At 34.4% G+C, this 19,495-nt stretch overlaps 2 protein-coding genes across 2 annotated transcripts; both read left to right on the forward strand.

Annotated features, from left to right (window-relative positions):
• Positions 1-1,411: 1,411 nt before the first annotated feature.
• On the forward strand, positions 1,412-3,215 carry LOC127792126 (1-aminocyclopropane-1-carboxylate oxidase-like). The gene is made up of 4 exons (XM_052322495.1): positions 1,412-1,648; positions 1,773-1,999; positions 2,323-2,656; positions 2,747-3,215. Exons 1-4 carry the CDS (start codon positions 1,544-1,546, stop codon positions 3,035-3,037), a joined length of 957 nt encoding a protein of 318 aa, XP_052178455.1. The 5' UTR covers positions 1,412-1,543; the 3' UTR covers positions 3,038-3,215.
• An 11,081-nt stretch (positions 3,216-14,296) lies between these two features.
• LOC127792127 (1-aminocyclopropane-1-carboxylate oxidase-like) lies at positions 14,297-16,068 on the forward strand. Its single transcript, XM_052322496.1, has 4 exons — positions 14,297-14,490; positions 14,611-14,837; positions 15,162-15,495; positions 15,586-16,068. Exons 1-4 carry the CDS (start codon positions 14,386-14,388, stop codon positions 15,874-15,876), a joined length of 957 nt encoding a protein of 318 aa, XP_052178456.1. The 5' UTR covers positions 14,297-14,385; the 3' UTR covers positions 15,877-16,068.
• Positions 16,069-19,495: the final 3,427 nt, after the last annotated feature.

The raw sequence follows: 19,495 nt of genomic DNA on the forward strand, positions 1-19,495 counted from the left end.
AGGTCGCTCGATCTCGACTTCAGCCACTCATGCTGATGTCATTTAGTCTTTTGCAAGTCTCTCACTAGTTTCTTGTAAGTCTATCACTAGCAAGTCTTACACGAGTCTAAGGAAATGAAAATGACATGATAGTAACATTTTAATGTCTAACCAAATGAAAGAAAGGATGATCAAATTTATTAAGTGTTTTGGGGGTATGGCATTGGGCTTTGAGAAGATTCAGCCGACATTATCGACACCAAACAAGAACATAAATATTTGATTTGGGCATTGAAAACCTTGAATCGTCAAGAACATATAACTCTTCAAATGCACTTATCCGAATTGTTAAGCAGAAGGAGATATAAAATACTGGAAATCGCGATTTTCATATGTTAAATTATTTACTACTCAAACCTTCAATTGGAAATTTAATTCTATCTGTGCTAAACATCAACAAAGTTAGAGGCTGCCACGACTCTTATAAATTAGCCAATACATGCTTATCAGATGAGGGAAAAATCAATAATCACGAGCTTAATGTTTGATTGTTTAAACAGTGTCAAAGATGAATGTTTTTCTTAGTTGCGTCTAAAATGTGTTTTAAGAGCACATTTGACAAAAAATGTTATTTCAACATCCGCATTTTTATTTAACCAAAAAAATTGTCATTAATATAAGAGACTTTTTATTTTATGAGAAAAAAAAAAAAACTCGAAACTATTTGACTTTTTTTTACCATAATCGAACAAATTTACTATTACTATCAAGAATTACCCTTTTAAGTTCTTATTACATAACCAATCGATTTAATTGCAAATATTTCACCATGCACCTATAACCTTATTATATGGAAAGTGAAATCCTTTTCACCACTAGTTTAGTACTTTCAAGCAACTTAAACTTTGTAAAAATTGTGTTTGTAATCATGGCTACTACAATTTATACCCACATGGGTAAAAGCAATGAGCCTGCCAATCAGTCAAAGTCTCTCCGAGAAACTTCAAAGATCATATGTAACTTAAATTTGCATGCCTAATTGGGAAGAAGAGAAACAGCAATGGAATTTCCCATGGGTTCTTCTCTCGCAAAACAATAATTAAGATGGCACATGAATGGATAATAGTAAGCAGCCAATCAAGTTATGGTCAAGAAGGCAAAAATAAGGTCCAATTGGTTCCACCATATTGGAGGAGAGATGGTCTAACAAGGCACAACGAGTCTTTGGCCGTGGAGTTGGACCAAACGTCCACTCCGTGGGTCCTCATATATACAACCGCACTTGTCTTATTCAAATTAGGAAAACGGTATTTTCGCCGAATTTACGCGCAGATCATATCACCAGAATGATATTTTCTATACAATTTCGCTTCTAGCACTATTTTCTTCCCAACCTGGCACAGTACCATTATTTCTTCACCCTTCATGTTATTATTCAGGTCACTTCTATAAATAGCACACCCAATATCTCCATATTTCACACACCAATAGCAAACAATAACTTAGCAAAGAATCATATCATATACTGAGTGCTTGTGAGTGAGAGAAAGAGAGAAGAAAAGCAATGGAGAACTTCCCAGTGATTAACATGGAGAAGATGAATGGAGAAGAGAGGGCAGCCACCATGGGGCTCATCAACGATGCCTGTGAGAACTGGGGCTTCTTTGAGGTATGCAAAAAGCATACATACAAGCTTAATTTCATTATGTTTCAAACACCTCCATTTTTGCGGCCCAAATAGCTGGTAATATTTCTACAAGAGCTCATTGGTCCTTGTGTTGTGTTTTGTGTAGTTGGTGAACCATGGAATTCCTCCGGAGCTAATGGACACAGTGGAGAGATTGACAAAAGAGCACTACAAGAAGTGCATGGAGCAGAGGTTCAAGGAGCTGGTGGCAAGCCAGGCTCTAGAGGGGGTCCAAGCTGAGGTTACAGACATGGATTGGGAAAGCACCTACTTCTTGCGCCATCTCCCCCAGTCCAACATCTCAGAACTACCCGATCTCGACGAGGAATACAGGTACTGAATTGTTTGATCTCTACTCTGATCACACATGATCAATGAGAATGGTTTTTGCTGGTTGAATATTGAGCTGTTTCCACCAAACGTGGCAGCAGCCAGTGAAGGGGCAGAAGGTGATGGCTTAACAGGGTCATAACCTTCTATGATTGGACACCTTTAATAGAGACAAGGAATGATTGGAGAAAATATAAAAAGGCACCCGCATGGAAAATTTTCTTATTTTCTTTCTAGTTCTTTCAAAAATAGAATCACACAATTTATAGCCCTTTCATGATCATCCCATTGATCAATCTTCTCCAATTCTATCTCTGAATGAGCAGGAGGGTCATGAAGGATTTTGCTGAAAGGTTAGAGAAGCTAGCAGAGTATCTCCTGGACTTGCTATGCGAAAACCTTGGACTAGAGAAAGGATACCTAAAGAAGGCCTTCTATGGAGCAAAGGGTCCTAATTTTGGCACCAAGGTTGCCAACTACCCGCCGTGTCCTAAGGCAGACCTGATCAAGGGGCTGAGAGCTCACACTGATGCTGGTGGCATCATCCTCCTCTTCCAGGATGACAAGGTCAGTGGTCTCCAGCTCCTCAAGGACGACCAGTGGATCGATGTCCCCCCAATGAAACATTCCATCGTCATCAACCTTGGCGACCAGCTTGAGGTATAATCATAGCTTCCATCTAGTTGCATTAGCTCAACCAACACCAAACTTTATTTAGGAAAAAATTCTAAAGGACCTTATCAATTTCAGGTGATAACCAATGGCAAGTACAAGAGCGTGCTTCACCGTGTGGTGGCACAAACAGATGGCACCCGGATGTCAATAGCTTCTTTCTACAACCCTGGCAATGATGCTGTTATCTATCCAGCACCGGCAGTGGTTGAGAAAGAAGTACAGGAGAAGGAAGTTTACCCGAAATTCGTGTTCGATGACTACATGAAGCTGTATGCTGCCCTGAAGTTCCAGGCCAAGGAGCCAAGGTTTGAAGCCATGAAAGCCGTGGAAGCTAATGTAAATCTAGGTCCCATTGCAACAGTTTAAAAGAGTCAATCCATATATATAGAAGAAAGGGATGTTTGTTTGGGTTGGAAAGGGTGGATGGGGTTTGAGGGTGGGTCATGCAATTTGGCATGATATGGATAATTTGTAGTGTGACACATGTTATTTGTAATGATTCGTTAAAGTTATCTATTATATTAAAAGTTGATTATAAACATAATTCAGTTCACTATTCATTCCCTTTAGTCTTTGCTTTTCCTTTTAACAAAGTTGCAGTGAATAAAGGAAGAACAATCTTCTCATTTTCCCCATAAGTTAACAGAGAAAATAATCTTAAACCGGCAGTAGTATTCGAGGTTTCTAGAAAAGCCTCTGGCAGGTCTGATTCCGGCGCCGGAGACAGAATCAGATGGGCCTCCTGTGGGGAGAGCCTCTTCCGTGATGAACCTCGCGGCGGCTCTGGCTGCTAAGCGCGACCTCGCCAAGGCGGCGAAGGGTCTGATGCCGCTGAGGGCGTTGAAGCGGCTGGCGGAGGAAACGGACGGCCAGGATCAGAAGAGGAGGAATATAGACGGTGGAGATGGGGGGGGGGGCAGTAGATGCGGTGTGCTGTGTGCGCATTGAGAGGAATAAAGGTATGGCTTTTATCCCCTGCGGGGATACCTACTGCAGGGTGTGTTCTCGGGAGCTATGGTTGAATAGTGGGTCTTGTCTACTTTGCAACCGTGCGATCTCCCAAATCCTTGATATCTTTTAGAGATCAGTTTTTTGATTACGGGCTTTTCTTTTTCTTTTTTTATTTTATAATTTGCAATTAGATTTGGCAAAAAAATATTATTGATATGTTGGATTTTGTGAAGAATTTTGTATAAGCCATTCAGTTTGTCTATGAGTTTGTCATAAAAAATATTATTTCGAAAAGGAAAATTTTCTTTTTCTTTTTTTATTTTAGGTATTTGGTGAAAGCCATTCAGTTTGTCTATGAGTTTGTCATAAATTTGTTTTTCGTTTTTGGTTCAATTATGTAAAAAAAAAATCAGTTAAGAACCGAATTAACTGAATTTTTAATGCCCTTGCAAAAGTATGCCTATAATTATAATCAAACTACAAATAAGTTCTCCTAATATTATTATAGAGTAAATTGCAAAAAACATCCTGAGATTTAGTAAAATTGTAAAAAAAAAAGAAAAAATTAATATTAGAAAAATAGTAATAATCATCTCTATTATTAAATAAATAGACAAAATAACCAATTTACTTTCCATTCTCCCTCTTCTCTCCTTTAATTGAAAAATAAAAATAACAATAAAAAAATAAAACGATGCCTACATGTGATGAACTGGATTCATCACTTGGCTTCATTTCATGCAAATTTGGGTTTAAAGAAAAGAAATAACATGAAAAAGAAAAAAAAAATGTCCAATAGAAAGAAAGGGTAAGTGAAACTCTTGATGACAAATCTGGTTGGCGAAAGGCTTTCACAATCTAAGTTTTGACGAAACCCAAATCCACCCAAAGTAGAAAAGGATAGAAAAAAGAAAAAGAAAAGACAAATGATCCCTCAAAATCTAGACTTTTTTTATTCCATGAAACCTGAAAGAAAGAGTTAAAAAAGAGAGGGAGAGAGAGAGAGAAAGGGTTCAACAGAACCCAAATTCATTTACATTTCATTAAATAGAGAGAGAATAATAATAATAACAACAACAATAATAAGAGTTTGATAAAACCCACAATAAAGAGAGATGAAGAAAAACACTAAAAAAGATTTGTCAAAACCTAGATTTATTTGATTATGTCAAGTTTAGAATAAAAATAGGAAGATAAAATAAGAAGAAAAAGTAAAAGAAAAAGAAAAAGAAAAAGAAAATGAAAGTTTCGACGAAACCTAGAGATCGAGAAGAATAAGAAGAAAGAAGAAGAAGAAGGGTTTGAATCCAAATGATTTGAGTTTTATCAAATCCAAAATAAAAAAGGGAGAGAAAGAGAGGCTGGGAAACTTACTTAGAAATGGTGTCAATTGATAATAATAAAAGAAGATTAGGGGTGGCTGACTATAAAGGGAAGTCGACAACAAAAGTAGTAGCTATGACAGAGATGAGAAAGAAAAGAAAACGAGCCAGAAAAAAGGGAGAGAGATAAAAGAGAAATAAGATTTTATATATAAGGTAATTTGGTCATTTTTATAATATTTATCGAGATTAATTAAAACAAAAGCAAAATTTACAACATAACATTAAATATCACAAGTAATTATTGCATTTTTTCAAACATCAAAGATAATGTTTGCAATTATCTCAAATCTCAAGTGTAATTTTTCCATTACTGTATTACTATATTGTATATTATTTTGGCAATTTGGTAGGTTGTTGAACTATTATTATTATTATGTTACTTTATCTTATTTGTTGGCATCAAGTATGCTTGTATAGTTGGCAAATTGTTGGACCATTTTTATTAAGAATTTGGTAGGACAATTTTAAACTTATAGATTTTTTGATAAAAAAATTAATTAATCTGGTAACCATTCGATTAATTCAAAATAACTAGTTAAACTGAAAATATGCCTATTCAAATCAGTTTCAATTATGTTATTTATCATTTTAATTCTTTTAATTTTGTAGTCAAATTAGTCAATGTGTCATTAAACAAATTAAATACTCATTCCCTACAATTAAGCGAGTAGCTTAATTATAAGAGGATTAAGAAATATTAATTACATTGCAAGACTAAGGTAATGAATGAAATTAAGAGGCTAGATATGGATTAGAGAACTAAATACATTTTTAAATTTAAGAAAAATGTTAAATTTTAATTGCATTAAATATTAAATATTAAAATTAACTAATAAAATATTAACAAGAATTTAAGAACCCATTAAATTTCTTAAGGTTTTGTCTTTAAAAAAAATTAATTTGTGAATAATACAAAGTATTTGGAAAAATCTTCTTTCAAGTCATCTAGTATAAATAATATTTTAATATAATATCATGACACATTGCATATTAACTGAATAATTAAATTATTTGTTACATTGTACTTTATCTAATTTTTGAACTTATTCAAGTAAGAGGTAAATAATTTTTAATAAAGTTTATAATTTTTTCTGTGAAAAAATAAGGACAAGGTTAACAAAATTTCTTTGCAAATTTATTCTATTTACATTTTCTTATTTATCAGATAATAATATATAATTTTAATCCTTAAGAAAAAAGTAAAGACCAGTAGGAAGATTAGTTAAATTTATCTTAATTTAACATTTTCTTTGACAACTTCTTTTATTACCTTGACCACAGGATTTTTGAAAACATGATTATTGAGTTGAGGTTGATTTTCTCTTAAAAAAAGCTTGTTCGTAAGTGTAATCTATTAAAAAATAATTTTGTTGTTATCCAAATATATAAAAAATTAATTTATAGTTGCAAGAGAGTCTTTTAAAACTTTCAAAAAAGACTTGTAAAATGTAAGAGGGTGTGGGGTGTCTTCCACATTAGCCCTCCGATATTTAAGTCAACTCATCAAAAATTAGAAAAGTATGCAATATTTGCAATAGAAATATAATTTTTCAGTAGAATTTTTTTTGTACGCGAAACGGAAGGATCACTCGTTATTTATAGAGATGGTAATTGACAGATGACAGATTTCTCATTTCTTTTAAGTTTGAAATTGTCATTGTTAGTTCTAATGTATGGGTGACCCCTGACAAGTGCTCGTGTTATACTTTTTTTTTTAAAGTTTTCAAAGTATCGGTCAAGTGGTTGGGTCACGATAAGTTGAGATTCGTATCAATAAATCATAGATTTGATTCCTTATCTTATATAGTGAGGCAAACTCTACACTTATGATTTATCTTCTATACAAAAATAGGGCACGAGAAATGAGAGACAGTGCAATGACAATAATCCTAAGATTAGTTAAGGTGACATGGTCGAGATTTTATTAAGAGAGTCATAAGAGACAAACCAATCTTAGAAAGTCCACCCTTAAATTAGAAAGAATCATGCTAGATGTACCTCATTTTTGTACATCTTGGACTACACAAGGGGGTATTATGACCAAAATATCCTGCACTTCTCCATGCGCCTCTATGCGTCTCATGAGGAATATTTTTGTCATTAATACACTTTTGTGTAGCCCTAAGTGTACACAAAGGTGTACCAATAGCATTATTCAATTGGAAAGGGTCTGTCTGACCTTTATAACTTTTCCTTTTATTTTTCAGGCTTCTCTATTTTATTTTTCTTTAAATTTTTGATTTCTTGGGTGTAAGGTAAAATCCCTCACCTTAGGGGTTAAATTTTCTTATTTCTTAGATAGTATTATGGAAGTGTACCATGAACTACAATATATCAAATTATTTTTTGTTTAAAAGTATATATTCTTAAAATTATAATTAATTATTTTTCTTCATATTTTGTGAATTTTCTATTACTTTTCTTTAATTGATGTCTCTCTCTCTCCCCCTCTCTCTTGTATTTTTCATTCTTTAGTTAATTCAAAGTCTTGGAGACGTACAAACCAAACATATACTCTATCAAAAATAAAACATTATTATTAATAGTCTTTCTTAAAGTTATTTTTTATATTAATAAAAATCATTTTAGTTTATATCATTATTTTTCTTTTAGTGGTTGTAACTTTTCATTTTTATTTACTATAAACTCGTTCATACGTTCTATATTTAAGAAAAAAATAATTTTGAAAAAGTTTTTTAAATATTAGAGTTTACGTGTAATGTTTGCAAATTTGGAGGGAACAATAATCTTCCAATTAATGCGTGAAATCACTAATAATAAAAAAAATAAAAATTGCAAAAACTAACCATATTTCAAAAAAAAAAAAATTATTTTTCAGTTACTCAAACAAATTAATTGCATTTTATAATCATTTTATTATTTTTGACTCTATCAACTAATTTTGCAAGTCTGCCATTTTATTTAAGTTTTAAGTTAGCCAATTTTGACTTTGTCACACTTTCAGTTTAAATACATTTCTTAAAAAAAAAATGATTATAGAGTATAATTAGTTTGTTTGAGTAGATAGACTGTAATTAGTTTGTTTTAGTCAAAAATATTTTTTTTTCAAAAAAATGGTTAAAAACGATTGTGTGCATTTGTTTTGGGTTAATTATCAAAATCCGACTTTGTGTGCATAATAAAATCCGATGTGGTTAGTGGTTAGAGGTTTGAGAATTGTTCTTAGTTGGTTGTTAACCCACAATAATAAAAAAAAAAATTCATAAAAGTAACACTTATATATAAGAAAATAAATAAATTAATCTTATTTCAAAACTCTTAATTGTTGTTTTTATAAATTAATAATGTTTTAAAGTTTGTTTTTAAAACTATTATACGAGTCTGAATCACGTGATATTTTGAATAAGATCTTCTATATTGAAAAAGTTAGGGCATTATCATGTCTTTTTTATTCATGTGTTTATGGTACATAAATTTGATCTGCCCTGCCATTCATAAAAACGTGTAATTTTATGATTATATATTACTCAAAAATAAAACTAGGATTAGACAATTTTTAACACATGACTTGTGGAGGTCAATTGTGACGCTATGCTTCAAGGTCTATTTAAGTTGTCAATTGTGACCGTTGTTGCCTACAACTTTATTCCTACATCAAGTGACAATTATAAAATGGAATCACGAAGAAACAAACTTACAAACATATGTGCAGACATTAGAGAGAGAGAATAAAACTAAGACATAATCTTTTGATTTAACAAAAACATTATTATCATTATTATTATTTTTTTTATCATTATTATAATTATTAGTATTTGGTGCACGTGTTCAACTTTCTCGTCTTTTTCAAATTTCCACGACGTATGCTAAAGGGTTGAAAATTTGATTTTCTACAGCAAATATTCCAATAATATTATGTTGAAGTTATCTGCAAGAAAAACGAGGGTCCGTTTAATGGGGATTTTTTAGTTTTTTATTTTTTGTTCCTTTAATTAATTATAATAACATTGTTGTTGACAAGATATAATAATAAATTTCTTTATGTGAGAATATGTCTTGAAAAGTTTTACAAGTGATTAATCTGTGAGTGACTTGTAAGAAAAATAACCAATTAATGGTACAAGTGAAACCCTATGATATTTAAGTTAATCTCTTGTTAAAATAAGCTTGCAATCAAGCTAAGTCGAGCTTTGTAAAGCTCGACAAACCTAAGCTTAGGGTTGAGCTCAGTTAATATGAACCGAGCTTGAGGTCAGCTCATCAATTTGGTTGAAAAGTTGAGCTCGACTCACAACTAATAAAAGAGGAGACTATACAGAGGCGATAACAGAGGGTTGAGTGTGTAGCAACAATGAAAGGTGAGGTAAAAGGCAAGGTGGTGGCAAGCGAAATGTAGTGAATGGAAGTTGAACAAGCAAATGTAGATTGTTGGAGAAGAAGATGAGCATGCAACGAAGGGAAGGGGAGAGAGAGGAATAGGCAAAAGTAAGTTTCTTGACCTTGCTAAATCTAATAAATGATATAATGATGATATGTATGTACATGTCCATATGTTAAATAATATATTTATAAATTTATGAATAAATTTGTTAATGTATTTATAGATGAGACTGTTTTCACGAGCTAATAGCGAACTTTTAATTGGGCATGCTCACGAGTTTCTAATCGAATCAGCTCGCAAGCTAACAAACCAAACTTTACAAATCGAGTTCCAAAGTTAGACTCAAGTTCAACTCGTTTATCTTGACAAATGAACTCTAACGAATTTTTATTGAATTGAGCATTGAGTCGTGCTCACAAACGACTCATCTCATTTACAATCCTATGCCACAAGTATAGAAAGCAAAGTTATCTTGTAATACCCCAAATCTTCATAAAATTGCTATGTAATTTAGATGAGTTTAAAATACCGAAAAACGACTTGATGGTAAAAATAAATCGCCGAATCAATAGCAGGGAATGTCCCGAGGCTGAGATTTCAAAGGAAAATAATATGTCATTGTTAAGCCTCTCGAGATAGGATTTTTAGTATCAAAAGAAATCGGATCGAAGTTAATTTTCGATACAGCTTCAATTCGGGCTAAAAATTGAATTGTCGATAGAGAATGCTTCGGAATTTAGATGTTAAAAAAAAGAGAGGATATATTAGATTATAGTTGTTTTAATAAAATATATTATGGTGTATCATGTTAAAAAAAAAAAAAACCCAAAATTTACAGCGTGAGGCATGGCCGTCACACTTGCCGCCGTTGCTGTCAAATCAGCAACCAGGGCATGGCCGAGCCTGGCATGGACGTGGGGGTGGTCTCTAGCTCATGTTACCCCTTGTGATTGGTTGAGAGAGACTTGAATTTAGTTATAAATAGCCGAGTTTTGGTTAAGGATTTCCATCAAAGTTCATAGGCTTAGATTGAGAGTTTGAGAATGAATTGGAGCGTTTTGATAAGGGGTTTTTGTTCCCTAGATTGTGAGAAGCAATTTTGGTGATTTTGAGAGTTTTTGGAAATAACGGGTGTTTTCACATTTAGCCGCATATATATATATATAAATATCGAGTGAAGGTTGAAATTGGCTTGTAGAGTGAACGATCGAAGGATCTAATAAGGGCTTTTGGTCGCGAGGCTATGGGCAGCTAATCTGAAAAGTTTCGTGTCAATCGAAGTTCGAATTAGAGGTCAATTTGGTTTGCCGAAGTTCGGCGGCGGCGACTTGGGCGGCTTGTTTTCGGCCAAATTAGAAGGCTTTTGGTGGTTTTTTCTGACCAAGAAGGGTACCATTGGGATCGAATAAGGGAGAGGAGTAGCGTGGTGTCATCATTTCGATTTTCCAGTGTGCCGGCGCCGGAGAAGATGACCAGAGATAATTTTTGTATTTTTTAAATATTGAAAATATAAGAAATTCGAGAAAAATAGAATTAAAGGAAATAAAATTCTGGAAAAATATTCAAAAACTCGAGTAAAAGGAATAGTTTATTTTGATGAATTTTTATCTTGAAAATTTCTTGAGGAGATAATTATTTTGGATCTTTGAAAGGAAACATAAATAGAAAATAAATATGAGGGATTTTTAGAAAATTCTGAGAAAATTCCAGAAGGATAAGGAATTTATTTTATGAGTTTTAGTGATTTTTTATGGAGGAGATTTGAGGTAAGTTAAGGAGAAATAAGTTTTCTCAAGGAAAAGTAATTATGGAAATTTGAGAAAATAGGAGAAAAATATGAAAAATTTCCAGAAATTTCCAGAGGCTTATAAATATTGTTTTATGAATTTTTGTGGAGAAAAATTTGGAAAAATTCTTGAAGAGGTATTTACTTGAAATTATCAAGAGAAAAATAGGAAGAAATTAGAGAAAAATTATGAAAAAATTTGAAAAATAGATATTGATTTTCCTTTGAATGAATATGATGTCTAGGGTATAGTTGAGGCTCGAGGTTGAGCTATAGTACGATTCACATGAGAATCGAGGCAGCGCACGAGGATCGAGGCAATCCGAATATGTTCAGGGTGAGTGGTTCTACTGAAAAAATTTGTTTGTGGCATGTGAATGGTTTCCTGTGAGTTGTTCAATCCAATTCTTGTGCATATTCTTGTTACTTTTGATCACTTTTGATTTATCGTGAGTGGTTGGTTTCGTGCGATTGTTCATCCAAACGATTATTTACACATGCATTGAATTTCATATGATAAATTGCATACATTGAAATGTTGATTTTATGTTATGCATGTTATGGTTTTCGGCATTAGCATGTTATGTGTTGTCCATGTAGGACGTGGGTTGTTAACTTGTGACGTGGCCCTTGAGTGACAACATTTTGGATGCGTGCCAAGGATTAATGCTATGTGGCCCACTTGGGACGGGGTTGAAACGGACTTCACCCTATGGTATTCAAGTGGCGGGGCTGAGAGTGGACACCACCCCAGGTTCCTTTGAGCAATAGCATTAATATTGATGTGTCATTGATTCCGGGGATAGTGCTGATGTGATACTCTTGGGGTTAGGGTTGCGTTAGGTTTTGGAACGCTTTTAAGTAGGAGCGTAATGCCTAACAATGATAATGGGGTGATTCTCGGGTTCATATGTCGAGATTGTCTCTCTTAAACAGGATTATGTTTGCTAATGGGTTGATGTGGTCGTGTCGCCTTTAGAGAGATTGGATTTTCCTCGAATAGGGTTAAGTGCTATGTGGGATTCTCTTAGGCTGGGACATGTCAGGATTTGTCGATTTTATACATGATTTTGCATATATTTATGAAAATGTTTTGAACTCTCACTTAAATGATTCATCATTTAATTTGAACTATGTTCCTGAAATATTCAAACGTTTCAGGTGAAAGCAGTGGCGCCAAGGGAAAGGATGTCGTCAATATGTAGCTGTTATGTTTAGTTTTTGTAGATTTTTGTCTATGATTACGATGTTCAGAGGTTATGTAATATTTTGATATTTTCATGTAAAACATTAATTTGGTTATTTAACTGTAAAAATTTTTTATCGGTTATATATTATTGAGGTTTCGATCCTTACTTCTGCTGATGTAATTGTTAATACCTGTCTTAGTCTGTTAATTTTTAAATTTTGATATGTTGAGAAGGTATAATCGGGATTGTTGGGAAATGATTATGATGAGGGTATGTATATCGAGGAACTTATGTTGTGTGTATGATGTTGAAAAAAAAAATATTCTAAAAATCTCGAGGTAATGCGCGTTCTGGGAAAACAGGACGTTACATATATCCTGAGCAGAGTAATGAGTATACCCTTTGCTAGAAGAATCGTTTCTTATTTATAAAGGGAAGAAGACAGACAAATGGAGTAAAACCACAATCTTTGATGGATATTTCAGGCTCTCTTTTGGATTTATAAGCGAACACTTTGGGGGTAGAATTGAATTGCAAGAGCTTTCCAAATAGTTGTTACTAAGTGACTCAAGAATTCTCGGGAGGGTCTCTCAAAGGTATTAAGAGAGACTTCCAAGTGAGGTCGCTCGATCTCGACTTCAGCCACTCGTGCTGATGTCATTTAGTCTTTTGCAAGTCTCTCACCAGTTTCTTGTAAGTCTCTCACCAGCAAGTCTTACACGAGTCTAAGGAAATGAAAATGACATGATAGTAACATTTTAATGTCTAATCAAATGAAAGAAAGGATGATCAAATTTATTAAGTGTTTTGGGGGTATGGCATTGGGCTTTGAGAAGATTCAGCCGACATTATCGACACCAAACAAGAACATAAATATTTGATTTGGGCATTGAAAACCTTGAATCGTCAAGAACATATAACTCTTCAAATGCACTTATCCGAATTGTTAAGCAGAAGGAGATATAAAATACTGGAAATCGCGATTTTCATATGTTAAATTATTTACTACTCAAACCTTCAATTGGAAATTTAATTCTATCTGTGCTAAACATCAACAAAGTTAGAGGCTGCCACGACTCTTATAAATTAGCCAATACATGCTTATCAGATGAGGGAAAAATCAATAATCACGAGCTTAATGTTTGATTGTTTAAACAGTATCAAAGATGAATGTTTTTCTTAGTTGGGTCTAAAATGTGTTTTAAGAGCACATTTGACAAAAAATGTTATTTCAACATTCACATTTTTATTTAACTAAAAAAATTATCATTAATATAAGAGACTTTTTATTTTATAAGAAAAAAAGTAATAACTGGAAACTATTTAACTTTTTTATCACAATGGAAAAAGTTTACCATTACTATCAAGGGCAATCCACTAGTTTAGTACTTTCAAGCAACTTAAACTTTCTACAAATTATGTTTGTACTCATGGCTACTACAAAGTGAAATGTTTATACCCACATGGGTAAAAGCAATGAGCCTGCCAATCAGTCAAAGTCTCTCCGAGAAACTTCAAAGATCATATGTAACTTAAATTTGCATGCCTAATTGGGAAGAAGAGAAACAGCAATGGAATTTCCCATGGGTACATCCCTCTCAAAGCAATAATTAAGATGGCAGATGAATGGATATTAGTAAGCAGCCAATCAAGTCAAGGTCAAGAAGGCAAAAATAAGGTCCAATTGGTTCCACCATATTGTAGGAGAGATGGTCTAACAAGGCACAATGAGTCTTTGGCCGTGGGGTTGGACCAAACGTCCACTCCGTGGGTCCTCATATATAAAACCGCACTTGTCCTATTCAAATTAGGAAAACGGTATTTTCGCCGAATTTACGTGCAATGATGTTTTCTGTACAATTTCGCTTCAAGCACTATTTTCTTCCCAACCTGGCACAGTACCATTATTTCTTCACCCCTCATGTTACTATTCAGGCCACTTCTATAAATAGCACACCCAATATCTCCATATTTCACATACCAATAGCAAACTATAACTTAGCAAAGAATCATATCATATACTGAGTGCTTGTGTCTGAGAGAAAGAGAGAAGAAGAGCAATGGAGAACTTCCCAGTGATTAACATGGAGAAGATGAATGGAGAAGAGAGGGCAGCCACCATGGGGCTCATCAACGATGCCTGTGAGAACTGGGGCTTCTTTGAGGTATACAAAAAGCATACATACAAGCTTTCACTATGTTTCAAACACCTCCATTTTTGCAGCCCAAATAGCTGGTAATATTTCTACAAGAGCTCATTGATCTTTGTGTTGTGTTTTGTGTAGTTGGTGAACCATGGAATTCCTCCGGAGCTAATGGACACAGTGGAGAGATTGACAAAAGAGCACTACAAGAAGTGCATGGAGCAGAGGTTCAAGGAGCTGGTGGCAAGCCAGGCTCTAGAGGGGGTCCAAGCTGAGGTTACAGACATGGATTGGGAAAGCACCTACTTCTTGCGCCATCTCCCCCAGTCCAACATCTCAGAACTACCCGATCTCGACGAGGAATACAGGTACTGAAATGTTTGATCTCTACTCTAGCTGATCACGCAAGATCAATGAGAATGGTTTTCACTGGTTGAATATTGAGCTGTTTCCACCACACGTGGCAGCCAGTGAAGGGGCAGAAGGTGATGGCTTAACAGGGTCATAACCTTCTGTGATTGGACTCCTTCAATAGAGACACGGAATGATTGGAGAAAATATAAAAAGGCACCCGCATGGAAAATTTTCTTATTTTCTTTCTAGTTCTTTCAAAAACAGAATCACACAATTTATAGCCCTTTCATGATCATCCCATTGATCAATCTTCTCCAATTCTATCTCTGAATGAGCAGGAGGGTCATGAAGGATTTTGCTGAAAGGTTAGAGAAGCTAGCAGAGTATCTCCTGGACTTGCTATGCGAAAACCTTGGACTAGAGAAAGGATACCTAAAGAAGGCCTTCTATGGAGCAAAGGGTCCAAATTTTGGCACCAAGGTTGCCAACTACCCGCCGTGTCCTAAGGCAGACCTGATCAAGGGGCTGAGAGCTCACACTGATGCTGGTGGCATCATCCTCCTCTTCCAGGATGACAAGGTCAGTGGTCTCCAGCTCCTCAAGGACGACCAGTGGATCGATGTCCCCCCAATGAAACATTCCATCGTCATCAACCTTGGCGACCAGCTTGAGGTAAAATCATAGCTTCCATCTAGTTGGATTAGCTCAACCAACACCAAACTTTATTTAGGAAAAAATTCTAAAGGACCTTATCAATTTCAGGTGATAACCAATGGCAAGTACAAGAGCGTGCTTCACCGTGTGGTGGCACAAACAGATGGCACCCGGATGTCAATAGCTTCTTTCTACAACCCTGGCAATGATGCTGTTATCTATCCAGCGCCAGCAGTGGTTGAGAAAGAAGTACAGGAGAAGGAAGTTTACCCGAAATTCGTGTTCGATGACTACATGAAGCTGTATGCTGCCCTGAAGTTCCAGGCCAAGGAGCCAAGGTTTGAAGCCATGAAAGCCGTGGAAGCTAATGTAAATCTAGGTCCCATTGCAACAGTTTAAAAGAGTCAATGCATATAAAAGAAAGGGATGTTTGTTTGAGTTGGAAAGGGTGGATGGGGTTTGAGGGTGGGTCATGCAATTTGGCATCATATGGATAATTTGTAGTGTGTGACACATTTTATTTGTAATGATTCATTAAAGTTATCTATTATATTAAAAGTTGATTATAAACATAATTCAGTTCACTATTCATTCCCTTGAGTCTTTGCTTATCCTTTTAACAAAGTTGCAGTGAATAAAGGAAGAACAATCATCTCATTTTCCCTATAAGTTAACAGAGAAAATAATCTTAAACCGGCAGTAGTCTCCGAGGTTTCTAGAAAAGCCTCTGGCAGGTCTGATTCCGGCGCCGGAGATAGAATCAGATGGGCCTCCTGTGGGGAGAGCCTCTTCCGGGATGAACCTCGCCACGGAGGCGGCGGGTCTGTTGCTGCTGGGGGGGGGGGGGGGCAGTAGATGCGGTGTGCTGCGTGTGCATGGAGAGGAATAAAGGTGCAGCTTTTATCCTCTGCGGGCATACCTATTGCAAGGGTGTTCTCGGGAGTTGTGGTTGAATCGCGGGTCTTGTCCATTTTATGCAATCTCCCAAATCCTTGATATCTTTTAGAGATCAGTTTTTTGATTACGGGCTTTTCTTTTTCTTTTTATTTTTTATTTTATAATTTGCAATTAGATTTGGCCAAAAAATATTATTGATATGTGGATTTTGTGAAGAATTTTGTATAATTTTGGTATGAATTGGGCCTGGCCCATGAATATCTCATAATTGGGTTACGTTGGGTGGGCTGGGCCCAAAGAGTTCTAGTCATAAGAGGTGGTGGATTTGGCACCCATATTATCTAGCTGAATGTTTGAACCGAATGGACCTTGTCTGTCCGGCTTTCAGTTTTTAGGTATTTGGTGAAAGCCATTCCGTTCGTTTATGAGTTTGTCATAAATTTGTCTTTCGTTTTCGGTTCAATTATGTAAATAAATAAAAAAAAATCAGTTAAGAACCGAATTAACTGAATTTTTAATGCCTTTGCAAAAGTATGCCTATAATTATAATCAAACTACAAATAAGTTCTCCTAATATTACTATAGAGTAAATTGCAAAAAACACCCTAAGATTTAGTAAAATTGTAAAAAAAAAAATTAATATTAGAGAAATAATAACAACAACAATAATAAGAGAGAATAATAATAATAACAACAACAACAACAATAATAAGGGTTTGATAGAACCCAAAATAAAGATAGAAAGAAAAAGAAGAAAAAAGGCTGGTCAAAACCTAGATTTATTTGATTTTGTCAAACCTAGAACAAAAATAGGAAGATAAAATAAGAAGAAAAAGAAAATGAAAGTCTCGATGAAATCTAAAAAGAGAGAGGAGAAGAAGAAGAAGAAGAAGAAGAAGAAGAAAGAAAGAAAGAAAGAAAGAAAGAAAGAAAGGAGATTTGAACCCAAATGATTTGAGTTTTGTAAAACCCAAATTAGGAGGAGGGCCGACTATGAAGGGAGGTCAACAATGAAGCTAGTAGGCTAGTAGCTATGACAAAGATGAGAAAAAAAAGAAAATGAGGGAGAAAAGATGAGAGAGATGAAAGAGAAATAGAGTTTTATATATAAGGTAATTTGATTATTTTTATAATGTCTATTGAGATTAATTAAAATAAAAAGAAAACTTACAAAATAACATTAATTCTCACAAGTAATTATTTCATTTTTTTAAACATAAAAAATAATGTTTACAATTATCTCAAATATCAAGTGTAATTTAATTATTCAAAAAATTAAATGAATTTTAATTTAGAATTTTATTTAGAATTTTAAAAATAAATTTTTAATGACATTTCATTAAATGAATTTAATTATTCAAAAAATTAAAACTATTTAATTTTAAATAAATAAATAAATTGATTTGGAAAAAAATAAGAAGTATGAAAATAAAAATTAAAAACGTGAACTAATATTACATAATGTCATTATAAATGATAAGATTGCATCAAACAATTTAATAGCAAGTGAGATCCAATTACAAGTTTTAATACAAATACTAAAAATAAACATAATTCAAAAGTTAAAATAATAAAATAGAATTACAAACTCATATATGAGTCATTTGATACTCATTCTACATTTGTGTAATAATTTGGTTCCTGACCCACCAATACCCAAAAATATTAGTGTGACTTGGGAGCTGTTTGGATGCACAAAAAATCCCAGATCTCATTGTCTTTTACTTTCACCATCCACTCCTTAGAACAACAGAAGTTACAAACAATTTTTCACCATCCAGTAGAGAGAATTGCCACAGCACGAGAAAAAAGAACAAAACAAAAGCACATGGCGCCATCCCTCACCCTCAAAGCCCGTAATCCATCGAAAAGACCACAAAGGAGGCCCAAACCAATTATAATTCTATGCCTATTCCAACCTAGAAAGAGGTTCAAACCACAAGGGTCTATTTGATTGGTTTTTTTTTTTTTTTATGAAAAATAATTATTTTTTACCAAAATTTTAGTTTTTGAGGTGTTTGATTGACTAAATTTTTTATAAAAAATATTTTCTAAATCACTTAATGCTTAATTCTCACTCTTGCTGGAATTAATTTTATCAATGAATGAGTGATTAGAATTATTTTTCCATGAAAATGAAAAAATTCGTTGTAACATTCCGTATCAAGTGATAGAAATGACCAAAACAACTTATCCTGATGGGTCTATGTGAACTTTTCAGAGAGATCACCCATTCTTGGATTACCCCAGATTAAGTACGCTTAACTTGGGAGTTCTCTACCTACATTCAGCCCAAAAGATATTTAGCTGGTGTTGTTTCCTTCCTTACCTATCCTCGATATATACTATTCTCCTCTGGGCTCCCGAGGTATTACATTCTCCCCATTTGAGCATATGACGTCATTGTCATGCGACCTTATAACTGGTCCCATATCTTCTCCCATTGGGGGCTACCATCCTAGAAGCCTGCTAGAAGTCATTCTTTGTACAGGCTCTCGAGCCCTGGCGCCACTCCCCGCCCTCATCGGACCGCCTTCGCTAAGGGTCAGCTCTGATACCACATGTCTGTAATATCTCATATCGAGCGATAGGAAGGACTAAAACAACTTACTATAGCGGGCCTACGTGAACTTCCTAGGGGGGTCACCCATCCTTGAATTATCCCGGGTCAAGCATGCTTAACTTGGTAGTTCTCTGCCTATATTCAGCCTAAAAAGTATCCAGTTGGTGTTGTTTCATTCCTTACCTATCCTCGATATATACTATTTTTCTCTGGGCTCCCGGGATATTACACTCATGTTAACCTTCTCCTTCCACCATCAAGCACGGTGGCTCTGATCATTCGATTTGTTGCAGAAGTTGAGAAGAAAAACCGACAAGTAAGTTCTTTGCTTTGGGCATAAACTGGTAAGACTATCATTTAGTTTTTTTTTTAATTTTTAAATATTATTTTACATAAATATGAAATTAACAATTTTAACATATGGTGGGGTGAAATTACCGACAGTCAAAGTGAGATATAACAATTTGAGAGTGGAGGTTGAGTGCCGGGTGGTTCACGGCAAGCCCCTTCCAACTCTCTGGAAAACAAATGACAATCAAATATTAAAAGTTGGAAAGT

This window comes from Diospyros lotus, chromosome 15 (assembly GCF_014633365.1).
Source record: "Diospyros lotus cultivar Yz01 chromosome 15, ASM1463336v1, whole genome shotgun sequence".
Taxonomy (NCBI): Eukaryota; Viridiplantae; Streptophyta; class Magnoliopsida; order Ericales; family Ebenaceae; genus Diospyros; species Diospyros lotus.